The sequence below is a fragment of the Glandiceps talaboti genome, chromosome 11, assembly GCF_964340395.1.
Source record: "Glandiceps talaboti chromosome 11, keGlaTala1.1, whole genome shotgun sequence".
NCBI classification, from domain to species: domain Eukaryota; kingdom Metazoa; phylum Hemichordata; class Enteropneusta; family Spengelidae; genus Glandiceps; species Glandiceps talaboti.
The window spans coordinates 19,043,150-19,063,149 of record NC_135559.1 but is presented as its reverse complement, the minus strand read 5'-3'; the positions used below and the strand labels follow the sequence as shown (position 1 = coordinate 19,063,149).

The 20,000-nt window shown below is 37.3% G+C and overlaps 2 protein-coding genes across 2 annotated transcripts in view; one reads left to right on the top strand and one right to left on the bottom strand.

Moving 5' to 3' along the window:
• The window catches only part of LOC144441894 (sucrase-isomaltase, intestinal-like), a 19,473-nt gene extending 8,481 nt beyond the window's left edge, over positions 1-10,992 (top strand). The window contains exons 8-23 of the mRNA XM_078131147.1: positions 283-414; positions 1,109-1,222; positions 1,352-1,465; positions 2,240-2,327; positions 2,741-2,858; positions 3,245-3,381; positions 3,742-3,776; positions 4,620-4,736; positions 5,194-5,342; positions 6,336-6,420; positions 7,075-7,131; positions 7,689-7,819; positions 8,383-8,477; positions 8,734-8,780; positions 9,499-9,660; positions 10,315-10,992. Of these exons, the coding sequence (XP_077987273.1) occupies positions 283-414; positions 1,109-1,222; positions 1,352-1,465; positions 2,240-2,327; positions 2,741-2,858; positions 3,245-3,381; positions 3,742-3,776; positions 4,620-4,736; positions 5,194-5,342; positions 6,336-6,420; positions 7,075-7,131; positions 7,689-7,819; positions 8,383-8,477; positions 8,734-8,780; positions 9,499-9,660; positions 10,315-10,380 (1,647 nt within the window). The 3' untranslated portion in view covers positions 10,381-10,992. The remainder of the gene's footprint in view (positions 1-282; positions 415-1,108; positions 1,223-1,351; positions 1,466-2,239; positions 2,328-2,740; positions 2,859-3,244; positions 3,382-3,741; positions 3,777-4,619; positions 4,737-5,193; positions 5,343-6,335; positions 6,421-7,074; positions 7,132-7,688; positions 7,820-8,382; positions 8,478-8,733; positions 8,781-9,498; positions 9,661-10,314) is intronic.
• Positions 10,993-12,442: 1,450 nt separating this feature from the next.
• Positions 12,443-20,000, bottom strand: part of LOC144442582 (uncharacterized) — a 19,582-nt gene continuing 12,024 nt past the window's right edge. Inside the window, exons 4-11 of the mRNA XM_078131963.1 lie at positions 19,587-19,613; positions 18,296-18,349; positions 17,362-17,478; positions 17,161-17,232; positions 16,400-16,428; positions 14,016-14,088; positions 13,434-13,549; positions 12,443-12,801 (exon numbers count right to left, since the gene is read on the bottom strand). Of these exons, the coding sequence (XP_077988089.1) occupies positions 12,565-12,801; positions 13,434-13,549; positions 14,016-14,088; positions 16,400-16,428; positions 17,161-17,232; positions 17,362-17,478; positions 18,296-18,349; positions 19,587-19,613 (725 nt within the window). The 3' untranslated portion in view covers positions 12,443-12,564. The remainder of the gene's footprint in view (positions 12,802-13,433; positions 13,550-14,015; positions 14,089-16,399; positions 16,429-17,160; positions 17,233-17,361; positions 17,479-18,295; positions 18,350-19,586; positions 19,614-20,000) is intronic.

Genomic DNA, 20,000 nt, shown 5'->3' with positions numbered 1-20,000 from the left:
ATTCTCATGTGACATTGTATAAGAATAATCCTGGAACATTCAATTTCATCAAAAAATGATCTGGGGACATTTCACTTTGATAATGTCTAACACTGATACTAGTTAGTGATGATTTGGAATAAAGATGATGGATGAAAAGAAAGATATGAAAATAAGCTAACGGTGGGGAGACGTTTTATATTATATGTGTATCAAATAGAACCTTGGACAACTCAGAAGTTAAACTATTTTTGCTCAATCTATATTTTGTTTTCGTATCGTTCTTTTTTCGTCTGTTCACAGGATGTGCAGTGGTTGGATATTGATTATATGAAGGACAAACTGGATTTTACGTACGACAAAGACACCTTTGAAGGATTACCAGAATTTGTGAAAGATCTCCACAACCATGGACAGAAAGTTGTCATTATTTTGGTACAATTATATCCCTTAAATGATTTTTTGAAAACCAAAAACCAAAGTGGCTATTGTTGATTTTGCACACGACACATTTCTTCAAACTTTAAGTAATTTTCAAATATAGTTTCTCTTGGCAGGAAGAAAAAAAAATATGTAAATCTTAAAAATACTGGTAGTTCACGTAATGCTAACTTAGAAATAAATATTATAATATTTACACAAAACAAATGAAATGTCACATCGTTTCAAAATGTCAACCCAAAATAGATTTTTTAGATGTGTGAAAAATGATAGCTGTCAAGTGTTTGGTTAGGAAAATACTATTTTAAAGATGCACTAGCTGTAAATGAATATCATTTTTTCGGTTGGACAACCAACAATATGATATAAAAAAATTGATTTCCTCCATAAGTAGTGCAGTAAGAGTTGAAATCGTTATTGCACTGGGTCGCTTATTTTTTGGGTGCGGACCCAATAATTTATTTGGGTGCGGACCCAACGGCTACCCAAATGTGTTTACCCATCAGTACTGTTGGGGGGGGCGATATTACAATTAAGTGATTATATCTCCCCCTAATACATCCATGATCTAACAATCCAATTTCAAAAAATGTTGAAGTTGCAGGTAGCGCAGCTTTAACGTAAAAGTCGTTCCATGTAACATTCGTGAAAAACAGTTCACCTATTTATCATTTAATTTATTATACAGGATCCTGGCATTGCTAGCACACTACCACACGGCGAATATCCTCCATTTGATGATGGTAAAAGTCTCGGCGTCTACGTCAACCATTCAGATGGAAAAACACCAATTGAAGGCGAGGTAAACCTATTTTACGTTCTCTAAAAATTTCCAAACTAAACATAGTAATTTTTCGATAAAGGGGAAGGCCATTCCTAGAATCACTGATTCATGTTGGTGTTTATTTTGAATATTATTTATTCTTAACAGGTGTGGCCAGGTGTAACTGTATTTCCGGACTATACCAATCCTGTAACTGAACAATGGTGGAAAACGTGGTGCAAGAATTCTTATAATATCTTACCGTATGATGGACTATGGATCGTAAGTGTTTTAATAGGTCATTCCAGACTGCAAACAGAAAATTGAGATCATAGCGCCCTCGCTCAAATTGGGGATATCATCACCTCACAGTACCGTTCTTCAGAGCTTTAAATTTGTCCCTTGGTATTCTGTGTAAATGTAAATCAGGGATTTTTTTCGTATTGTTCAGACATCAAGGAAAGCAGCAGTGTTCTATGATTAACCAAGTAATCTATACCATATATACCCCCAAGGTGCACACAGACAGGAGGTAGAGCACCATCATAGCACATTTTGGAAAGGCATATGTGTCAATGTTCTTTGAAACAATAGTTTGTAGATACTGCTTCACATATATATATGTATAAACCAGAAGGACATGTAAATTAGATAGAATAATGGCGGTAAGAATGTTCAATCGTTGTTTTAATTCCCTGCAATGTCTTGTCAATGTCTTAGTGCCAAGCAACGATAACGTTCAATCTCACCCCAATAGCCATCAGATCATCAGCCAACGCACGCACGCACGCGCACACACACACACGCGCGCGCGCACGCACACACATCTTTCTGAGACCTCTGCCATGTACCAACACATCGCATTTTCGCAAGCCACGTGTGCTTCTAAGAGAACCATATAACTTTTCACTCTCGCAGGACTTTCGCCGGAGTGTGTTGTTATGTTGCCGAAAAGATACCGAGTATTTTTACAACAATGATATACCGTTATAGATGAGAGACAGACGTAGCCTGATAACATGATTGATCAATAGTTTGGATTTTTTTAACTTACAGGACATGAATGAACCTGCATTGAGAGACAAGGCAAAGAAAGGTGTAATCTGTGAGAAGAATAGATGGAATAATCCACCCTATGTTCCAAGTACAGTGACACCAAACATATCAATGACTGTTCTTATTTTTGATAATTATTCTGTTGACAAACAGACATGTAGACAGACAGACAGACAAACAGACAGACAGACAGACAGACAGACAGACAGACAGACAGACAGACAGACAGACAGACAGACAGACAGACAGACAGACAGCCAGACAGACAGACAGACAGACAGACAGACAGACAGACAGACAGACAGACAGACAGACAGACGGACGGACGGACGGACGGACGGACGGACGAAGATAGAGAGACATATACAAAAAGAGACAGAGACAGAGAAGAGACGGACAGATATATAATGATTGCCAATTCATTGTATGAAGTTGTTTGGTATAATGCTTTCATGTAGCCTGTACGTTTGTAAAGTTGTCGTATTTTGCTGCTAATTGCAGGTTTGAAATATGATAACTTATATGCAAGAACGTTGTGTATGGACTGTTTACAGAAAGGTGGGCGGCATTACGACTTACACAGCTTATATGGACACACAATGGGAAACGTTACTCGAAGGTAAATATTGCCAGTAATAAACCCTCATCATTCAAAGTAGAAAGTGCTCGACGCCTCTCTGTCTTTATCTGTACCCTTCTCTTTATATCTCAATATGTCTCAGTCTATATGTTCCTCTATTTCTCTCTATATTTGTTTCTATCAGTATACGTCTCTCTGTCTCAGTCTATGTCTCTCTGTCGCCCCCTCTCTGTCTGTCTGTCTGTCTGTCTCTCTCTCTCTCTCTCTCGCTCTCTCTCTCTCTCTCTCTCTCTCTCTCTCTCTCTCTCTCTCTCTCTCTCTCTCTCTCTCTCTCTCTCTCTCTCTCTCTCTCTCTCTCTCTCTCTCTCTCTCTCTCTCAAATCATTACTATGATTGTGTATAACTTTTATAAATCTATGGTACAGAGTATTAGGAGACATACTTCCTGGCAAGAGATCACTTATACTATCAAGATCTACGTATGCTGGTAGTGGTCAGTACGTGGCACATTGGTTAGGTGACAATGAATCCACGTGGAAAGACATGCATAACTCAATACCAGGTGCATATATCTTAATATTCAAATAAATGTAAGTAGGAATGCATTTCAACATGCCATGAAATTGTACTTGCATAATAAAGGTGAAATCTCAAAGCGGCAAGACGCGTACAATGTCGTACCGGGTGCATATATTTCTATGTGTTGTTGTTGTTGTTGTTGTTGTTGTATGTTGTTGTTGTTGTTGTTGTTGTTATTGTTGTTGTTGTCGTCGTCGTCGTCGTCATCGTTGTTGTTGTTGTTGGTGGTGGTGATGGTGGTGGTGGTGGTGGTGGTGGTCTTGTCAAGACAGCATAGAAATCAAATGTGTATTCTATACATATGTACATATATAATTTTTTTTTATTAATCTCTCGTTTGTAGGAATATTGGAATTTAATCTGTTCGGTATTCCAATGGTGAGTCTTGCCATCTTTTATGTGTTTGTAAAGTTTCCAGTCAGTAGTTTTGAGGGGTAAACATTAACATGTTAATCGTTTTACCTCCTGGTAATTGGTCGATGTAAGATGTAATGTGTGTTGGTTATTGCGTGGACGCATTCGGTCACGAAAGAAAAACGTTGTTCTGTGCGCAACAAGGGTTCAACTCGTGTAGCTGATAGACTTTCGGGCAACTGTGCTAACTTTTTAAAAGCGGCCACGGGTTAAACTGATGGCTTGCTTCCCTCCATAAAGACTGAGAAGAGAGATATTGCCATCATTCGGCTTTTGTTCGGTAACCTTCGGAACTCAGATCCGAAGTTGGACTACTACAAGACTTGCAAAGTAAAATCCAAGTATATCATACAAATAGTAATACAGTATATGTGAGCGTTGTGCAAAGATGAAAGTGGTTTTTGTTGTGTTATTGAATTTGTTTGTACAAACCGAGTGATGAAATATGAGACAACACAATCGAGTCTTTTATTTATCTATTTATTTTCATATACAGACACCATTCCATTCTCCCAATGGAACATGTTCCAAGATTACGTACACAGAAAAAAATAAACAAAAAAGGGACAAACTAGGACAAAAGTTTACAGAGGCACAGTGTACATTGAAATAATCCAATTACATTAGCAGGCTACATTCGTAAGATGTCTTTTAAATATCGATGGGTTCGGAGCTTATTGTCTGGATAGTGTTAAATTGTTCCATAGAGTCTTATTCTTCTGTTAGTTCATTTCACTGATAACTTTAAGCCAATTCACATTCTATTTGTTTATAACTGTGGTCATATTTTCAATCTTGGGTTCATAGGTTGGTGCTGATGTGTGTGGATTCCTTAAGGATACAACAGCAGAAATGTGTCAGCGATGGATGCAGTTAGCTGCCTTCTATCCATTCAGTCGGAATCACAACTATAGACGTTCAAAGGTTTATGTATAAACGGTGAAATTATGATAAACACTGTGTGTCACAAATAGTGTATATAAACGTCGATAACTCAGAGAGAGGGAGAAGACAGACAGACAGACAGACAGACAGACATGATATTTGACTTAGGCATAAAGGCACATAAACACATGCCTGACAGATAGGCGTGAATACACACGTGCCCACAACCACACACTCTGTTTTTCTCCCTCTCTTTCACCCACCCACCCACTCACTCACTCACTCACTCACTCACTCACTCACTCACTCACTCACACACACACACACACACACACACACACACACACACACACACACACACACACACACACACACAGATCACGATGAACGTGTACTCCCATCAAATACCCCTAACTGCTAAGTAGATACTTCAAAGCTGTTGATAAGTAAATGAGCAGAATTAATAACACTCGTATTTTGTCCTCTGTTTGTCCAGGCCCAAGATCCTGGAGAATTCAGCGTGGCGTGGCAGATGGCGGTTGCCAAGGCGATGACAACAAGATATTACCTACTGCCTTATTTGTATACATTATTTTATCATGCACATACCAGAGGCGGAACAGTAGTAAGACCACTTTTACACGAGTACGTAGGAACAGGAGTATCTTCTTTTTTCTTTTCTTTTTTTTGAGTATGAGACGTTTCAGTTTTCGGGCAAGAGCTAATCAAAGGAGCTGAGGGTTAGGAACTATCCAGTCTGATTAATATATGATGTGGTGAAAGCGTCTAAATGGTTTATTTACCTCTATTTCCATCGTTTTGTGTTGTTTATTTTTGTTTCGAGTGATCGCCGCCTTCCCAAAACCGGTACAAATACAAACGACACAAAACGATGGAAATAGAGGTAAATAAACCATTTAGACGGGATTTTAATCAGCTTGGGAACTATCGCACAATATCACACAAGTTCAATAAGCGAATTTCGTTCATTTAGGGGAGGTGGTCTGGCGTCAATACGATTGCTGAACTTCATTGTTACCAAATTTCGAGGGAAAACTTTCACCTTTCAATGAAAACAGCTTTTGTATTTACTACTGAGATGTTGATAAGTTGATAACAAAAATTACTTCTAATGTGAGATATGGTGCCGGGTTTCAGGTAGTATTTTAATGTATTTACAATAATGTCACACATTACATCGATCGTAGTGGTGTGACCACTAGAGTTTACAGTTTTCATCATAGTTTACATCATATACAAACGTTTGATGTCACAGTTGCGAATGTTCGTTTAGGGGAGGGGGGAGTTGACCTAAACGAACGTTGTTCGTATGTTGTGCTTGTGCGACATTGTGCGATCGCCCCTTACACATTTGATATGATGAAAACACACGACCATCATTAATGTCGGGGTAGGGGTGATATCAAACACCCTACATTATCAACAATCATTGATTTAGTTTCAGTAGTGACGCAAAAAAAACTTGTAATACACATTAATTTGTATTAATTTCTAGAAGTATCTGAAACTTCAATGATATTAGCGACAAGACGGTTTATTTGATATGTAGATGTGACGTGTACTATGACTTCATAGATGTTCACAATGTTCATACTATCTTGGGGTTTTTTTTGACAGATTTCCTAACGATCAAAATACTTGGAGCATCGACAAACAGTTCCTATGGGGACCATCACTAATGATTTGTCCTGTTTTACAACAGGTAATAATTAATCTACATGATTTTATTCAATGAGACCCTTGGTAGCTTTACTATTTCTATCATTATTATGCATGTACACAGACTTAAAGTGGCACAAGTTGAGGTTATGAGAAGGTGAAAATACTTACATAAACTTTAATTAAACTAATATATTCTAGTATAATATTAAGGTAGCTGCATGCCTTCTATGACCGTCTTCTGTCACTGTTAGAACAGTTGATTGCATAGCAGGTAATGTCGCGGTATTTTTTATGCGTATGATAAATTACGTCATTCGAGATATTTATAAGTTATATATCCTAATACCAGGTTTGAGTTCAAGTCAATTGCAAGTGATGGTTAGGTATACAATAGTAAGCAGAATACTGTGAGTACCTTTCAAATACAGCAAAACTTACACTCCAAAATGTCTCAGATTGTAGCCCTTTCTGTTGAATTTTTACATGAAAATTTCCACTTTCACAATTGTCAAATAAACTCTATTCGTTTCAGGACGGGTTTAATACTAAACATTCAACACTATATGGATGGCCTTCTTAATTCATCTTATTTATTCAACTTGTCAACTTTAAATTTTCAAAGTTCACTTCATTTCTTCTCTTTCTGTTTTCTTTCACACGTAACAAAAATCAGATATATTTTTTTCATTTCTAGGGAGTTGATCAAATAGATATATATTTCCCAGATGATAAATGGTATGATTTTTACACTGTAAGTATTAGCTGGGCTCCTAATCCGTCGAGATTCATGTCATAATGAAATATTGTAAGCAAAAAATGGTTTACATATCAAATATGAACAAAATTATTTGTTGATACATATGACAAAAAATACGAAAATCATAAACGTTGGTATATTCAGTAAGTCACAATTCGACAATGGCTGTTAGTTGCATTGAAAATCCTTTGTTTAGTCCCTACTTGCAAAATACAAAGAAGTTCAATGAACCCCCCCCCCCCCCCCATAGTAAGTGTTTACCTTCTACATACAACCCGGGAGAAATTATCGGTGCGTTTGCTTGAATGAAGCGTTCCAAGGAAAAACTGAATTCACAAGGATAAAATTATGTAAAACCAACAATACAGTAGTGTATACCGTATGCTACTCGTAGTAGAGTTTGACTTTTAGTACTAATGTTTGTTGTTGTTGTTGTTGTTGTTGTTGTTGTTGTTGTTGTTGTTGTTGTTGTTGTTTTAAAGAAGAAATTTGTTTCTAGTTTCAAACATTTACGTTATATTTCTGTCATATATCTCCTTTCTATCACTTAGGGAACGCCTATTTCTGATCAGTGGAGGAGTCATTACGCAACAGTGTCGGCACCTCTCGATCACATCAATTTGTTTCTCAGGGCTGGTTCTATTATTCCGCTACAGCAACCAGCTAACACAACAGTTTACAGGTAATTTTGACAATGACATCTTGTATTTACTAGATGGGAAGGGTCCAAAGTCACTTACCACTAAAAATATACCGATTGATATGAGTCATACGACCACAGAATGCACCAAATGTAAATCACGAAGTTAAATTTTTAAAAAGTTTCGCGAGTCATGGAGAACACCCTTTCAACCAACATTCACCCCTACCGCCACGCCCACTAGAAAAACTGAAACAGTGCCATTCAATGAAAAAAAATGTACTAATCGACTATATAGGCGGTTGTTGCAAAATACCATATCGTTTTTATTTCTTATAAAACTTCTTTGATTTGTCACCATCAGTTTGACTTCGATCTCAGACGATAGTGGTCTGAGGTTTTCCCGTCTATGTATACATACACCGCCAGGACACGAAGACTTCGAAGGTCCATGGTACAACCATGGAGGTATAAGGGTACACCTCACAGCTCACTACGAATGCTGGGGTGGGGTGGTTATGTAATCCAAACTGCTTCCAACATTTGTACAATCCCCTATGAAGGTCTTGTATAATTTTAATATTCATTACTTTCTCTTTCTGTAGTCGTCTGAATACCATGGAGCTTATTGTTGCCATGCCTACGAGCGATTCAATCTTAGCAACGGGCAGTTTATTTTGGGATGACGGAGAATCTACAGGTTTGTCATGTGTACGTATGTGTGTGCATGTGTGCCGTGTGTGGTGGTGGTGGTGGTGGTGGGGTGATGGCATAGCCAAGAAACATATTCATTGCGAAATGTCAGCCAAGTATGTCCCCTTATTTCGGCATCAAACACAGCAGACTATTTTTGAAATCACAACATATGTGAGGGATAATTCGTATGTGACCTGAAGTGTAAAATGTGTAATTACGCCTTTTACTTATTGTGCATATAATGGTATTATTTATTTCAGATTCAATTGGTCATACTGATATTTATATTGAATTTGAAGCAACTCAGGTAAGCACCCAATAACAGGAGTAAACAAAACGCAGAAAAGGATGGGATGATACAAGGGTGATCCTATTTTTTTGTTTCTCATTACTTTTTCATAGCAACTATGATTTTGATTTTATTTTAAAACAAAAAAAAATATTAAAAAATCGCATTCAAGTTTCTCTGCTTTCTCCTTTCCCTCCTCCCTGTTTTGTTTTTATTGGATTCCTGGTAACAAGTCCTTTCCCAGCTTCTCTACACAAAAAACATGTTCTCAGCGCCCCCCCCCCCCCCCAAGTGAATAACTTCCGTTCTGAAAGAAATGCTCTGCTCGTGAACAAGGGTTGCTGCCGCCGCCGTGATTGTAGAAGACGTCGACAGTCCAGACACTTGCTTATGTCAGAGAGGGTGCTGTTCCATATAATATTAGGGGCGGCTAAAATAAAGGTGTTTTGTATTTTGATGTCAGAGCTGATAATTTTGGGTCGGTCGGGTAATGTGAAACAGAAAGAAGGATAGGGTCACCCCAACAAAGATAATGTATATGTTCATTGTTTGATATCATACCAATGTTATTTGTCTTAAAAGCATGGCTAAAAGCTATGCTAAAAATAACCACATTACGTTATTGCTTTTCAATAATTTTCCTCACATCTGAGATACTGGCCACGCTTTGTCATGGTCAAGAAGCCACAATTATAGGTGAATTGATTATGTCATGTTTGTCTTGTATAATTACTAGGAGCTCATAGGTCTCAAAGTCATTCGAAACAATTACTTCGAGTCTGGACTTCCATATATTGGAAAGGTCACGATATTTGGAGCTCGTTCAAGACCTAAAAGTGTCGACATCGATGAAAAATCTCTGGAAAAACTTAGAATGGAATATGATGATATAAAATCGGTAAGTCTCGGGATCAGAATAAAGTGGACCTGGCGATGCGGCAGCTCTGCTTTTTCTTGTGTTGAATCAACTGAATGGATAGTGTTTGTATTAATTCTATGCAATTCTATAGTTCGTTTGTGAAATGTGGAGGCTGGAACTTAAAATATTTAAAAGTTGGATTGAATTAACAGACGTGAGCTATCAATATTTTCAGACCGTGTCCAGTAAGTTTTATTCCCAATCATGTAAATGACATATTCGTCAGGAAGATAGGGGGCACAAGTGGAGTTTAAGAAACCTTTTACTCATTGACAAGTCAAAATCATACTGTCACAAACCTAAAATGTTAAATATTGATACCTTTTATGGCCACATAACATAATGTCTTTGCATTGTTGGAACAGTTGATTGCATAGTAGGGATTTCTTGACATTTTAATACGTATAATAAATTACGTCATCGGATAACTTTTTAAGTTATATCTCGAACCCAGTTTGAGTTCAGTCAATTGTAAGTGATGGTTTGGTATGCATTAGTGGGTAGAATACTATGAGTACAGTTCAAGTATGTTGCAAAAATTACGCTCTATAAATATATATAAACTCAGCTTGTGCCATTTTGAATATTAGTACATTTTATTATTGTTTTGTTTGTTTATTTGTTTATTTACAGGTTTTACATCTAAGTGGATTCTTATTACCAATCAATCAAAATCATATCATATCTCTCACATATTAGTTTGCCGAAAAGATATGGCTGAAATTTAACGACGTCATCACAAATGTATGAATCTTCACAACCCAAGTGACTGTACCGATTTTGTAAAAAAAAAAAGTTTATTTTAGATTTTGTCATGATATTGTCCTTGGACATTGCTTTGTCAGGATGAATTCTGTGAAGATTAGACAGGGTAATTTAAATTTCGAGACAATAGCCGGAAAAATGTCAGATGTCTTTTTCTAAATTAGTAGAATATTTTCGAAGATGATTTATGACTGAAAACTAACCTTCAGTTTAGGCAGATAAAAAGGTTTCACATAGTGGTATTTTTCTCAAGTATCTAATGAGGTGGGAGTCTCGGTCAAAGCAAACTGTAGTTTATTTCACATCAAATTATTTCAGATGAAAAATAAACCCATGTAGCCAACACGTCCATATTTATGATTGATGTGGTGTGTAATTTTATAATGGTTTCTACTGCATTTTAAGTTATCATAATACTGACAATGAACCTCAATATATGCTTCATTATTGAATGAAAAGTGTTATGTTATGAAATTGTTAATTTCCGTTATTTTTATTACCCCTAAATACAATTAAATCCCAGAATAAACCAGTATGAGAGGTAGAGAGTCTGTCGTACATTTACTGTAGTGTTGGTGATATCCCCTGAAATGCCAAGTAAAAATGACAATCACACAAAATACGAGACCAATTGAGGTTAAAAAGGAGGAAATTATTTTCTGCCTCGGAATGTTAGAACCCAATGGAATGAATAAGTTGTTATTATACTGTGATACGGCTTGTACAACCAATCCTAGAATGAATACTTGACTAAGCCCTTAGTGGTCGTTGAGGGCGTCATAATATTTTGGGAACGCATCATGAACTTGAGAATTCACAGGGGGGTGAACTGGGGGGAAAATAACTTGCATAGTCCCACCCCCGCCACACCTTTTGATATGTGTAATTATACAGTAAACCCCACTTCCCGCATTGTGGAGATGTATAATTGTATGCTACACTATACTGTACATTAAAATGACAGTGGCAATTTAACATCCATACACGAGTATAAAGTTAGTCTCAGAATTATCAGATTCACATCCTTTTAAACAGCCGTAATGTTTAGAATGAGTTTTTGGTCCGCACCGTAAAATCAGTGCCCCCTCCCCCAGCGCGATCATGAGATCAACATGATACTTCTTACGATAAAATCGTAAAATATCATTTTCGACTGACGCATGATCGTGAACGTACGTGTGTGCCAGAATACTTCGATGTCCTCGTGGGACAATGTTGACAGGATAGTACGGTGGCCCACATGTGAAAGGGTTGACCTCAGACCATCAGGTGGTCACCAAGTGGTGGTTGGTCTGAGATTTGGCCAATCTCAATAATAACGTTACACATCCTAAGGTACATTTCTTTTCTTTTTATTTTGCCATCAGTTTGAAAACAATAGATTTGGTATATATAGACAAAATTAGAATGGAATACTTTTTGCAGGAATCTTTATTTACAGAATACACAATACAAGTATAAGAAGCATTTTTGCAACAGTCTAAGGTTTGGGGTATCAGTCACGTGACTTTGTCAGATTACAGTAGAGTATAACATTTCTATATAGAAAAAACTTTCTAACACAGTCTGAGCGTAACGATCGATTTATGTTTTATTTGTCAAAGACAAATTATAGCATATACTGGAATCGAATTTAACATTTCTGTGAAAACTATAGTGTGTCTTTAACATCAGAACACATTTAAGATCGATATTAAGTAGGATTGTTTGTTTGTTTGTTCTTTCTTTTGATTAATTGATTATTTCGTTCATATTTTGATAAAGGACAACTATAGATATCCAGTTCATTTGCAATAAAAAATAATCTACGGGTAATTTAAAAAATGTAGACCTTTGTTGATAAACTTCGGATTTTTTGATGGTTCATAAGTTTCATAGATTATTTGATCGACCGACTGTTTGTTTGTTTGTTTGTTTGTTTGTTTGTTTGTTTGTTTGTTTGTTTGTTTGTTTGTTTGTTTGATGTTTTCTTCGTTCAGCAACTATTATCCATTTTCCATCGAGTGCAGTGTGTTGATCTTTGCTGACTGGTTATTCGATTACAAGAAATGACGTCATGTTTTTCATTTCCCTCCACTTTTAATTCCCGCGTCTGGCAGCAAACGACACGATCTGTCGTCAACAGAGTTTGATAACACCAAAGTATGTAGATTCCCTGTGCATATCAACCATACGTTGTGGATAAACGGAACGAACACCAACCATGTCCTGTGCCTGCAATGTTGTGACACCACTAGAGTAACAAGTGCCAAATTTTATCGTAGCCTTTGCTCTGACTCCACTGCATGTCAGAAATGGAGAACCGTTGATTGTCGTGTGGGCGCCAAAAAGCGCGCCATCGTCGTAGAACAAAATCTGTTATATGAAAGAGAATGAATAATTTATGAAAATTCTTTTGTCGTTGGGGGGGGGGGGAATATGAAATTGTTTGCGGGTGCGAGGGAGGAGGCTGAGAAAATGTTTTGACTAAAATATTTCCCCTCAGCCCCCCCCCCCCCACCATAAATTCTGCTCGTTTCCTAAAGTTCGGAGTTCCAATTGGAAAATATTTATGGGATTATATGATCGCAAGAAGACATGTATATATGTAATGTCAAATTTTCTTAGCATTTTGACTGTAAAATAATAACAATTGTATTTCTACTCTTATCATGTCAGAGATATCATGTGAAAATGTTAATTAGATGATTTGTGGAGCCAGACGATATTATAATATGAAAGATTTAGCAACGTCTCTGAGATATGTGTCTGACAAGACGATAAAATGTAGCAATATTGGTAAGATTTAACGCCCTGCCAGACGACGTTTAGTTTCCGGTTTCGTTATTTTCGTTGTAAATGGAAGGGAAGTAAAACAGGTACTATACTCCTATTCCAAACAAATTTAAATTTAGAAAAAAAACATTCAAACTGTATAATCAAAAATAATTTTGTGCATTCATTGATAATAAACTCAACAAAAAAATTCCAACTAAAATTAAACCTACATTACTATATATGAAGTACTGTCCTGCTTCAGATACGGTGATATTGCCATTTCCCAGCAACGTAAATCCTCCAGAGTTGCTATGGATACGCCAACTTTTTAAGATGCCATTTTCATCTAATGGAGACGGACAAAACGTTTTAACAAAGATATAAATATTTGATAATGAACGTTGTCTTTTACAGTTCAACATTATTGTCATAATCTGTAGAAGGGTCGTCATTACCGAACAGCTTTATCATCCTCTGTCTGTCTGTCTGTCTGTCTGTCAAGCTCTGCCTGTCACTGTCAGTCTACCTGTCAGTTTCATTGTTAATATGCATCTCTATCTTTCTATCTCTCTCTCGCTAGCTCGCTCGCTCGCTTGCTCGTTCACCCTTCCACTCACCCATTCACTCATTCACTCACTCACTCTGTCTCTATGTCTCTATCTTTATCTATCCATCTATCTATTTATCTTTCTATCTTTCTCTCTCGCTATCCCTCTTCCCTCCCTCCCTCCATCCTTCCCTCACTCCCTCCCTCCCTCGATCTCCGCTCTCCCCTCCCCTCCATCCATCCATCCATCCATCCATCCACTTACCTAGTTGTGTAAGAGTTGGGTATCTACTACCGTCATCTCCTTGCAAATGAATGGCTTTCGCATTTTTCGAGACCTACCAAGTGAGAATGGGAAAGATCAATTGTTTCAAAGAGAATGTAAACAACGCATACTCATACTCATAGGATATAGATATTTGGTCAGCTAATACTAGAGAATTGATTTTAATATTTTCTACAGAAAACTGAGTGCCATAAGAATTCATATCCGAACCAACAATCCAAAAAAGTTAACATTCTAGTTTGTGTTCTAGGAATTACATGTGATTTACATAGGTGAGGTGTATCGTTATATTTACATTCAACGACTGGCATACACACTTAAAGTGTCACTGTCTGTAACCGAGGTCCCATTTTTGAATTAAGTCAATTTGTAGATAGCACTTACATACGCACATTAAACTTATGAAACCGGAATAAACCCGAGGCTGATTCGACACTGTCGTTCTGAACACTGTCGTTTAAGAGCGCCAACAACGACGAATCGTACAGTCCAGTTCTATCCTAGTTGCATTACTATTTATGATGTTTAGGGGACATAGAAAAGTTATTTTTTACCAATCCCTGCATTGTGCAATCTCTCTCAAATAGAACTATAAAATGTACAAATAAATGTAGCCCGTTGTACACTGTAGTGATGCATTATGGGAAATAAACAATGTTCGGAGCTTCTTTTTGTTCTGACAGCTGGCATCAGCATTACGTGGACGTTGTTTCGAGAGGTTTGTATTTATGGAACTTTATTCAGTGGTACAGTTCCCCGGATGTAAATGTTGTACCCTGATCTATACAAAAACGCTCTATTCACACTAGGATGGATTAAGAATTGAAGGTTCTCCAAGAGGTTGTCTCCTAATGTAATTCTTACTACATTTCAAGCCATACCATGAGACTTTCATTTTCTATGAAGTGTCGAATGACACACATACGCCTATGCGATATCCTGAAGGAAAATACATCATTAAACAAAGGATATAATATTTCACATAACTTAAAGTCAGGAATTATGTATGTACAACAGATACAACAGATATGTTGAGATATTCTTTCAGTCCAGCCTATCTATTTACAACTCGCGAAAAAATACCAATGCGTTTGCATGCTCGTGGTATTAGCAGGAATGGGACAAGTTTCGTGCAAACACATGCAATGTTAGTTAATGTTAGCAACCTATTAAAGTTTAAACACCACGGGAGCCGGGATCCCATGATTTTGTCTACTGATAGACTGCTACATGGTATAACAATTATGCTTGTTAGTGTTACATTATAACTTCCATAGCGTTAGTAACTTATAAAAGCATAAATACCACATGAGCTAAAATCAACTCTGTTGATAGAATGCTACATGTTAGAACAATTAATACGACTGTTAGTGTTACATTATAACTTCCAAAGATATAAACAAACTGATAAGAGCGTCGCGCCTGAACCTACACCAGAGGCACCCGCTAATCTTTATGTATAAGTTGGTACGGTATTGTGTATTTTTTACCTATTTTTGTCATTGCATAAAGTCTTTTTTAGCTCAATGCATTCAAGTGAATGCATCGGTGGTTTTTTTTCGCGGGTTGTATCATTGTACTGTAAAAGTGTCATCACCCCTGCTAGTTTAGAATTGACGATTCATATTGGAAACTTTCTACTGTACATCTGATGATTTAGGTGTAGGTTCACGTTTTCTATCACGATGTTAGGTGCGGAGATTATTAAGATAGTTTTTCGCTGATTGAAATATTAGGTCTAATACAATTACAAGTATTATTCATCAGAGACCATAACGTGTTTTAAATACATAGAGGTTCGTTCGTGACGTCACCCACGTGAATTTTGATAACAAGATTCAGAGAAGGTGAAATCACCTAGCACTCGTTCGATCTGATCGGAGCAAAAGGTTGTCATTTCTTAAACAAAATGGGGTTCGTCATTTAGGTAAAGTTCATATGAAACAGCCTTGATTTTGATCTGCTACCATTTTACGACGTTTTAGGAATTTGCATAAAACATAGACCTACACAGTTACATATTTGGAAAATTAGAATTGTTTGAAAATGTGTCATAGTTTTCGGCAAATGTCTAACTTTCACTCCTTTAAATGAATTCACCCCGTGGGTTTCAAATCCAAACATTGGTCGAAATAAGAAACCCAGGTGGTTACGACAGAAAGATAGTGTACTTGTTCACTGAGAGCGTTCTCACAAGCTATAGCATATTTTTCTCCTGATGCAACCTATTCACGATGTTTTGCCGTAAAACGGTTAACAGTTTTAACCTGTTCGCGATGTTTTGCCGTAAAACGGTTAACAGTTTTACGACGCTGAGTAAGAGTGAATGGACGTAACTGCTATTTACTCAAAGTTCGACTTACCTCAGATACTGTATGACTTCCAGGAAAACCTGTAAATGGCACAGAATATGGAATAATTGGCAGTGATTTGTAATCACACACTTTGAGTGTGGTTGCGTAAACACCGTAATTTTGAATAATCGAAGGGTTCAGTTTTTATTATCGTTCATGTCGTTATGAATGATCAAGGGGATTCAATTTTAATCTCACTCACACCCCACCCAGTGGAAATTTTCAAAGCTATATATGATATATGACACGGTTGAGCTGATTGGCTGCCATCGATAACTAAATGTGTCGTTGCACCCTATTGGGCATTGAGTCATCAATGACAACCAATCAGGTTAACCGGTTGGGGCGTGTCGAAACGACAACGTACATAACTTGTTGTTGCACTCTATTGGGCATTGAGTCATCAATGACAGCCAATCATGTTAACCGTTTGGGGGCGTGCTGTAAAGATATTAAAGCGACTTCATGGGGAGAGATGCAGGCAATGATGAATGGTAATGAAAGCGAAGAACAGTATAATTTCAAGATATCTAAACACTGATGATAGCAAGAAGTGACATAGTTCTACAACCGTCTAGAGACCTGTGACTTTTACGTGGCTAAAACATCGACCTATAGGTCATAAGCCACAGAGTATGGTGAGAGACAGGATGCTAAGAATTTATAGCTAGCCTACAAGTCTCAGGGACGACTTTTCTAGCTATAGTCTAGTATTGAATGTCGTTATTTAAATTTCTATGAAGTCATAGATACGTCACTCTATAGATTACCTCTTGCTCCTTTCGGTCCAGGTTCACCCTTCTGACCTATGGTACCAATTTCTCCTCGAGGACCTTTTTGGCCTGAAATGGGAAACGGTCGATTATTAGAAGGATTATGTATGTATTCATGATATCAATATCAGTTTTATTTTTTTTAGAATAAGCGTCACTTTTTTGAGTATTTCGAACATAAAATGTTTTGAAATGTACCTGGTGGTCCTTTGATTCCTGGTGGTCCAGCAGGTCCTGGTGGTCCAGATGGTCCGTCTTCACCATCATCTCCTCTGTCTCCTTTTAGTCCCGGTACTCCTGATGGTCCTCTCTTACCTAAAATAATAAAGGTGTTGTTTATCATGTCACGTCATGCTACGTTATTCATGTCATGTCATGTCATGTCATGTCATGTCATGTCATGTTATGTCATGTCATGTCATGTCATGTCATGTCATGTCATGTCATGTCATGTCATGCCATTCATGTTGTGGTGTGTCATATCATATCAATCTCATACCATATCATTTCGTATCACACCACAACACAACACAACACACCACACCACACCACACCACACCACGCCACGCCACGCCACAACACGAGCAAACAGTTACATCAAAGAAGTGGCCGGGTAATTGTACACAATAAAATCATTATGGTGGGAATATAGGATTGGTATCATGTGGATACCACTGAGATAGAGTACACAGAATAATCAAAGTCATGCAGTTGTTAAGATTAGGAGTAAAAAAATGTGTGGTTCCGATTACATTCTATTTTGAAATAGGTGGGGCAGGTAGATTTGTTGTTTTATTTGATTATACATTTTTTCATGTGTGTGTGTCTAGTTCAGGTTTTCCATTGTTTCCCAAATGGTTTCTGTGTTGTTTATTTCTTCCTATCAGATGTACAGCCATTACAGATTTGAATAATAGTTTTATAGTGTCTTTTTAAAGTTGATGTCAGTTTCCGTAGCCACTATTTCTAGCGAGACTTCACGATTTTATTCTTATTTTTCTCGAATACGTAAAAAAAGTTTAGGGTCGGCGTGAAAATCTGGGTGGGGTCGGGTAACAAACAACTCTTTTATTTGGCCTTATGAAGCGTAGAAGAACTGGTCAGAATCTGTATTGGGTAAAATGGGCCTCACCTAATTTACCAGTTGTTCCTCGTCTTCCGCGTTTACCCCTGGGTCCTTCGGCACCTAAAAGGAAGAAAGAAACAAAGAAATAATGAGAGAGAGAGAGAGAGAGAAAGAGAGAGAGAGTGAGAGAGAGAGAGAGAGAGAAAGAGAGAGAGAGAGAGTGAGAGAGAGAGAGAGAGAGAGAGAGAGAGAGAGAGAGAGAGAGAGAGAGAGAGAGAGAGAGAGAGAGAGAGAGAGAGAGAGAGAGAGAGAGAGAGAGAGAGAGAGAGAGAGAGAGAGAGACTCCTAAAACATTGTCAACAGAATACTTAGTAAATTTTGGAATGTTAACATTACTCCTTGAACTTTTGTTAAGAATGCTGCTGTGCGTATTCTAGTGATCTATGATGACAATCATTAGTAGCCTACCAGGTGTCACTGAATGTAATTCATAAGTGAATGCTAAACGCATGGAATGCATTATCTCCTGGTATTTGGTAAGGTCTTAATAAGTATGTCTTCCTGCCCACTATGGGAAAATGTCAATGAAGTCGCTCGGACCGAATTCCTTACAACCCGCAGCCTTGCATAACGCCTATCGCCGACTTCATTCTAGCTTGCAGCTGCCCACAATTTCACATTTATTTGATCAAAGTGATTCTTTCCTAAATTTAGAATTTGTAAATGCTGTAATTAAGGAAGGTAGTCATATGCGCCTGGATGAATTGCTTTGCCTGGAGAGACCAAGGGTCAATCTGTTAGGAGATTTCAATGGGAAAATTATGTGTGTTAATACGCTCCGATAGATTCAACATTTTATGAGCATAAAAACTCTCATATGACACCATTGATTATAGATATACTACAGTAGGTCAATATATCGTGAGTGGATCCCAACTAACCCATTTCATTACTGCATCGTGTACGTATACTCTGTGCTTGATTGGCACAGGTGGTGAATTTGTAACTTAGTGGTAGTTACTGTATGGATCACTTCACAACAGATATAACTGGCCACATTATTTAGTCAATTATTTGGAACTCGAGAAAAGAAAGTGTTGCCTTTTATGTTGCCAGGGAAACGAGACCAGATTGTAGATAAAATTAGACTAGATCAAGATATTTGTTTGAAGTTGTGCCTGAATTTGATAAATTACAAAGAAATTTACGTTAACGCCATGATCTACAGTGGTCTGAAATTACATGTATATATAGAACAACACCAACAGAAAGTTTCTCATATCTCAAACCATAATTCGAAAAAGATTAGCATTTTTTATCAATATAATGTTTGTCTGCAGAGCTAACTATAACTTACCGGCATCGCCTTTGTGCCCGGGTGGACCTAAAAGAAAAAATAGCCACAATAATTAAATTCAAATATCGACCATGTTAATGACATTCTTCGAATTCAATCTTTGTAATATTTCAATGCTACTATTAGGAAACTAACATTAGGGAAATGAGATCAGTTTGTAGATAAAATTAAACAAAGTCACGTTATGTGTTTGACGAGTGACTGAATATATGGCTGCCTGGTTTTGATTTAATGTCAATATCCATTAGCTATTAATATGATATAAGTACACCTGTACATAATGTAAGCTTTAGGATGTGGAGAGGGTTTTTTGGTCACGTTTTCCTTGTAATCAAAGTTTAACTCAAAATGTATTTGAAATTGAAATGAATGAATGTTGTAGAAATAGAAAGGAATCAAGTATTGTAAGGAAAC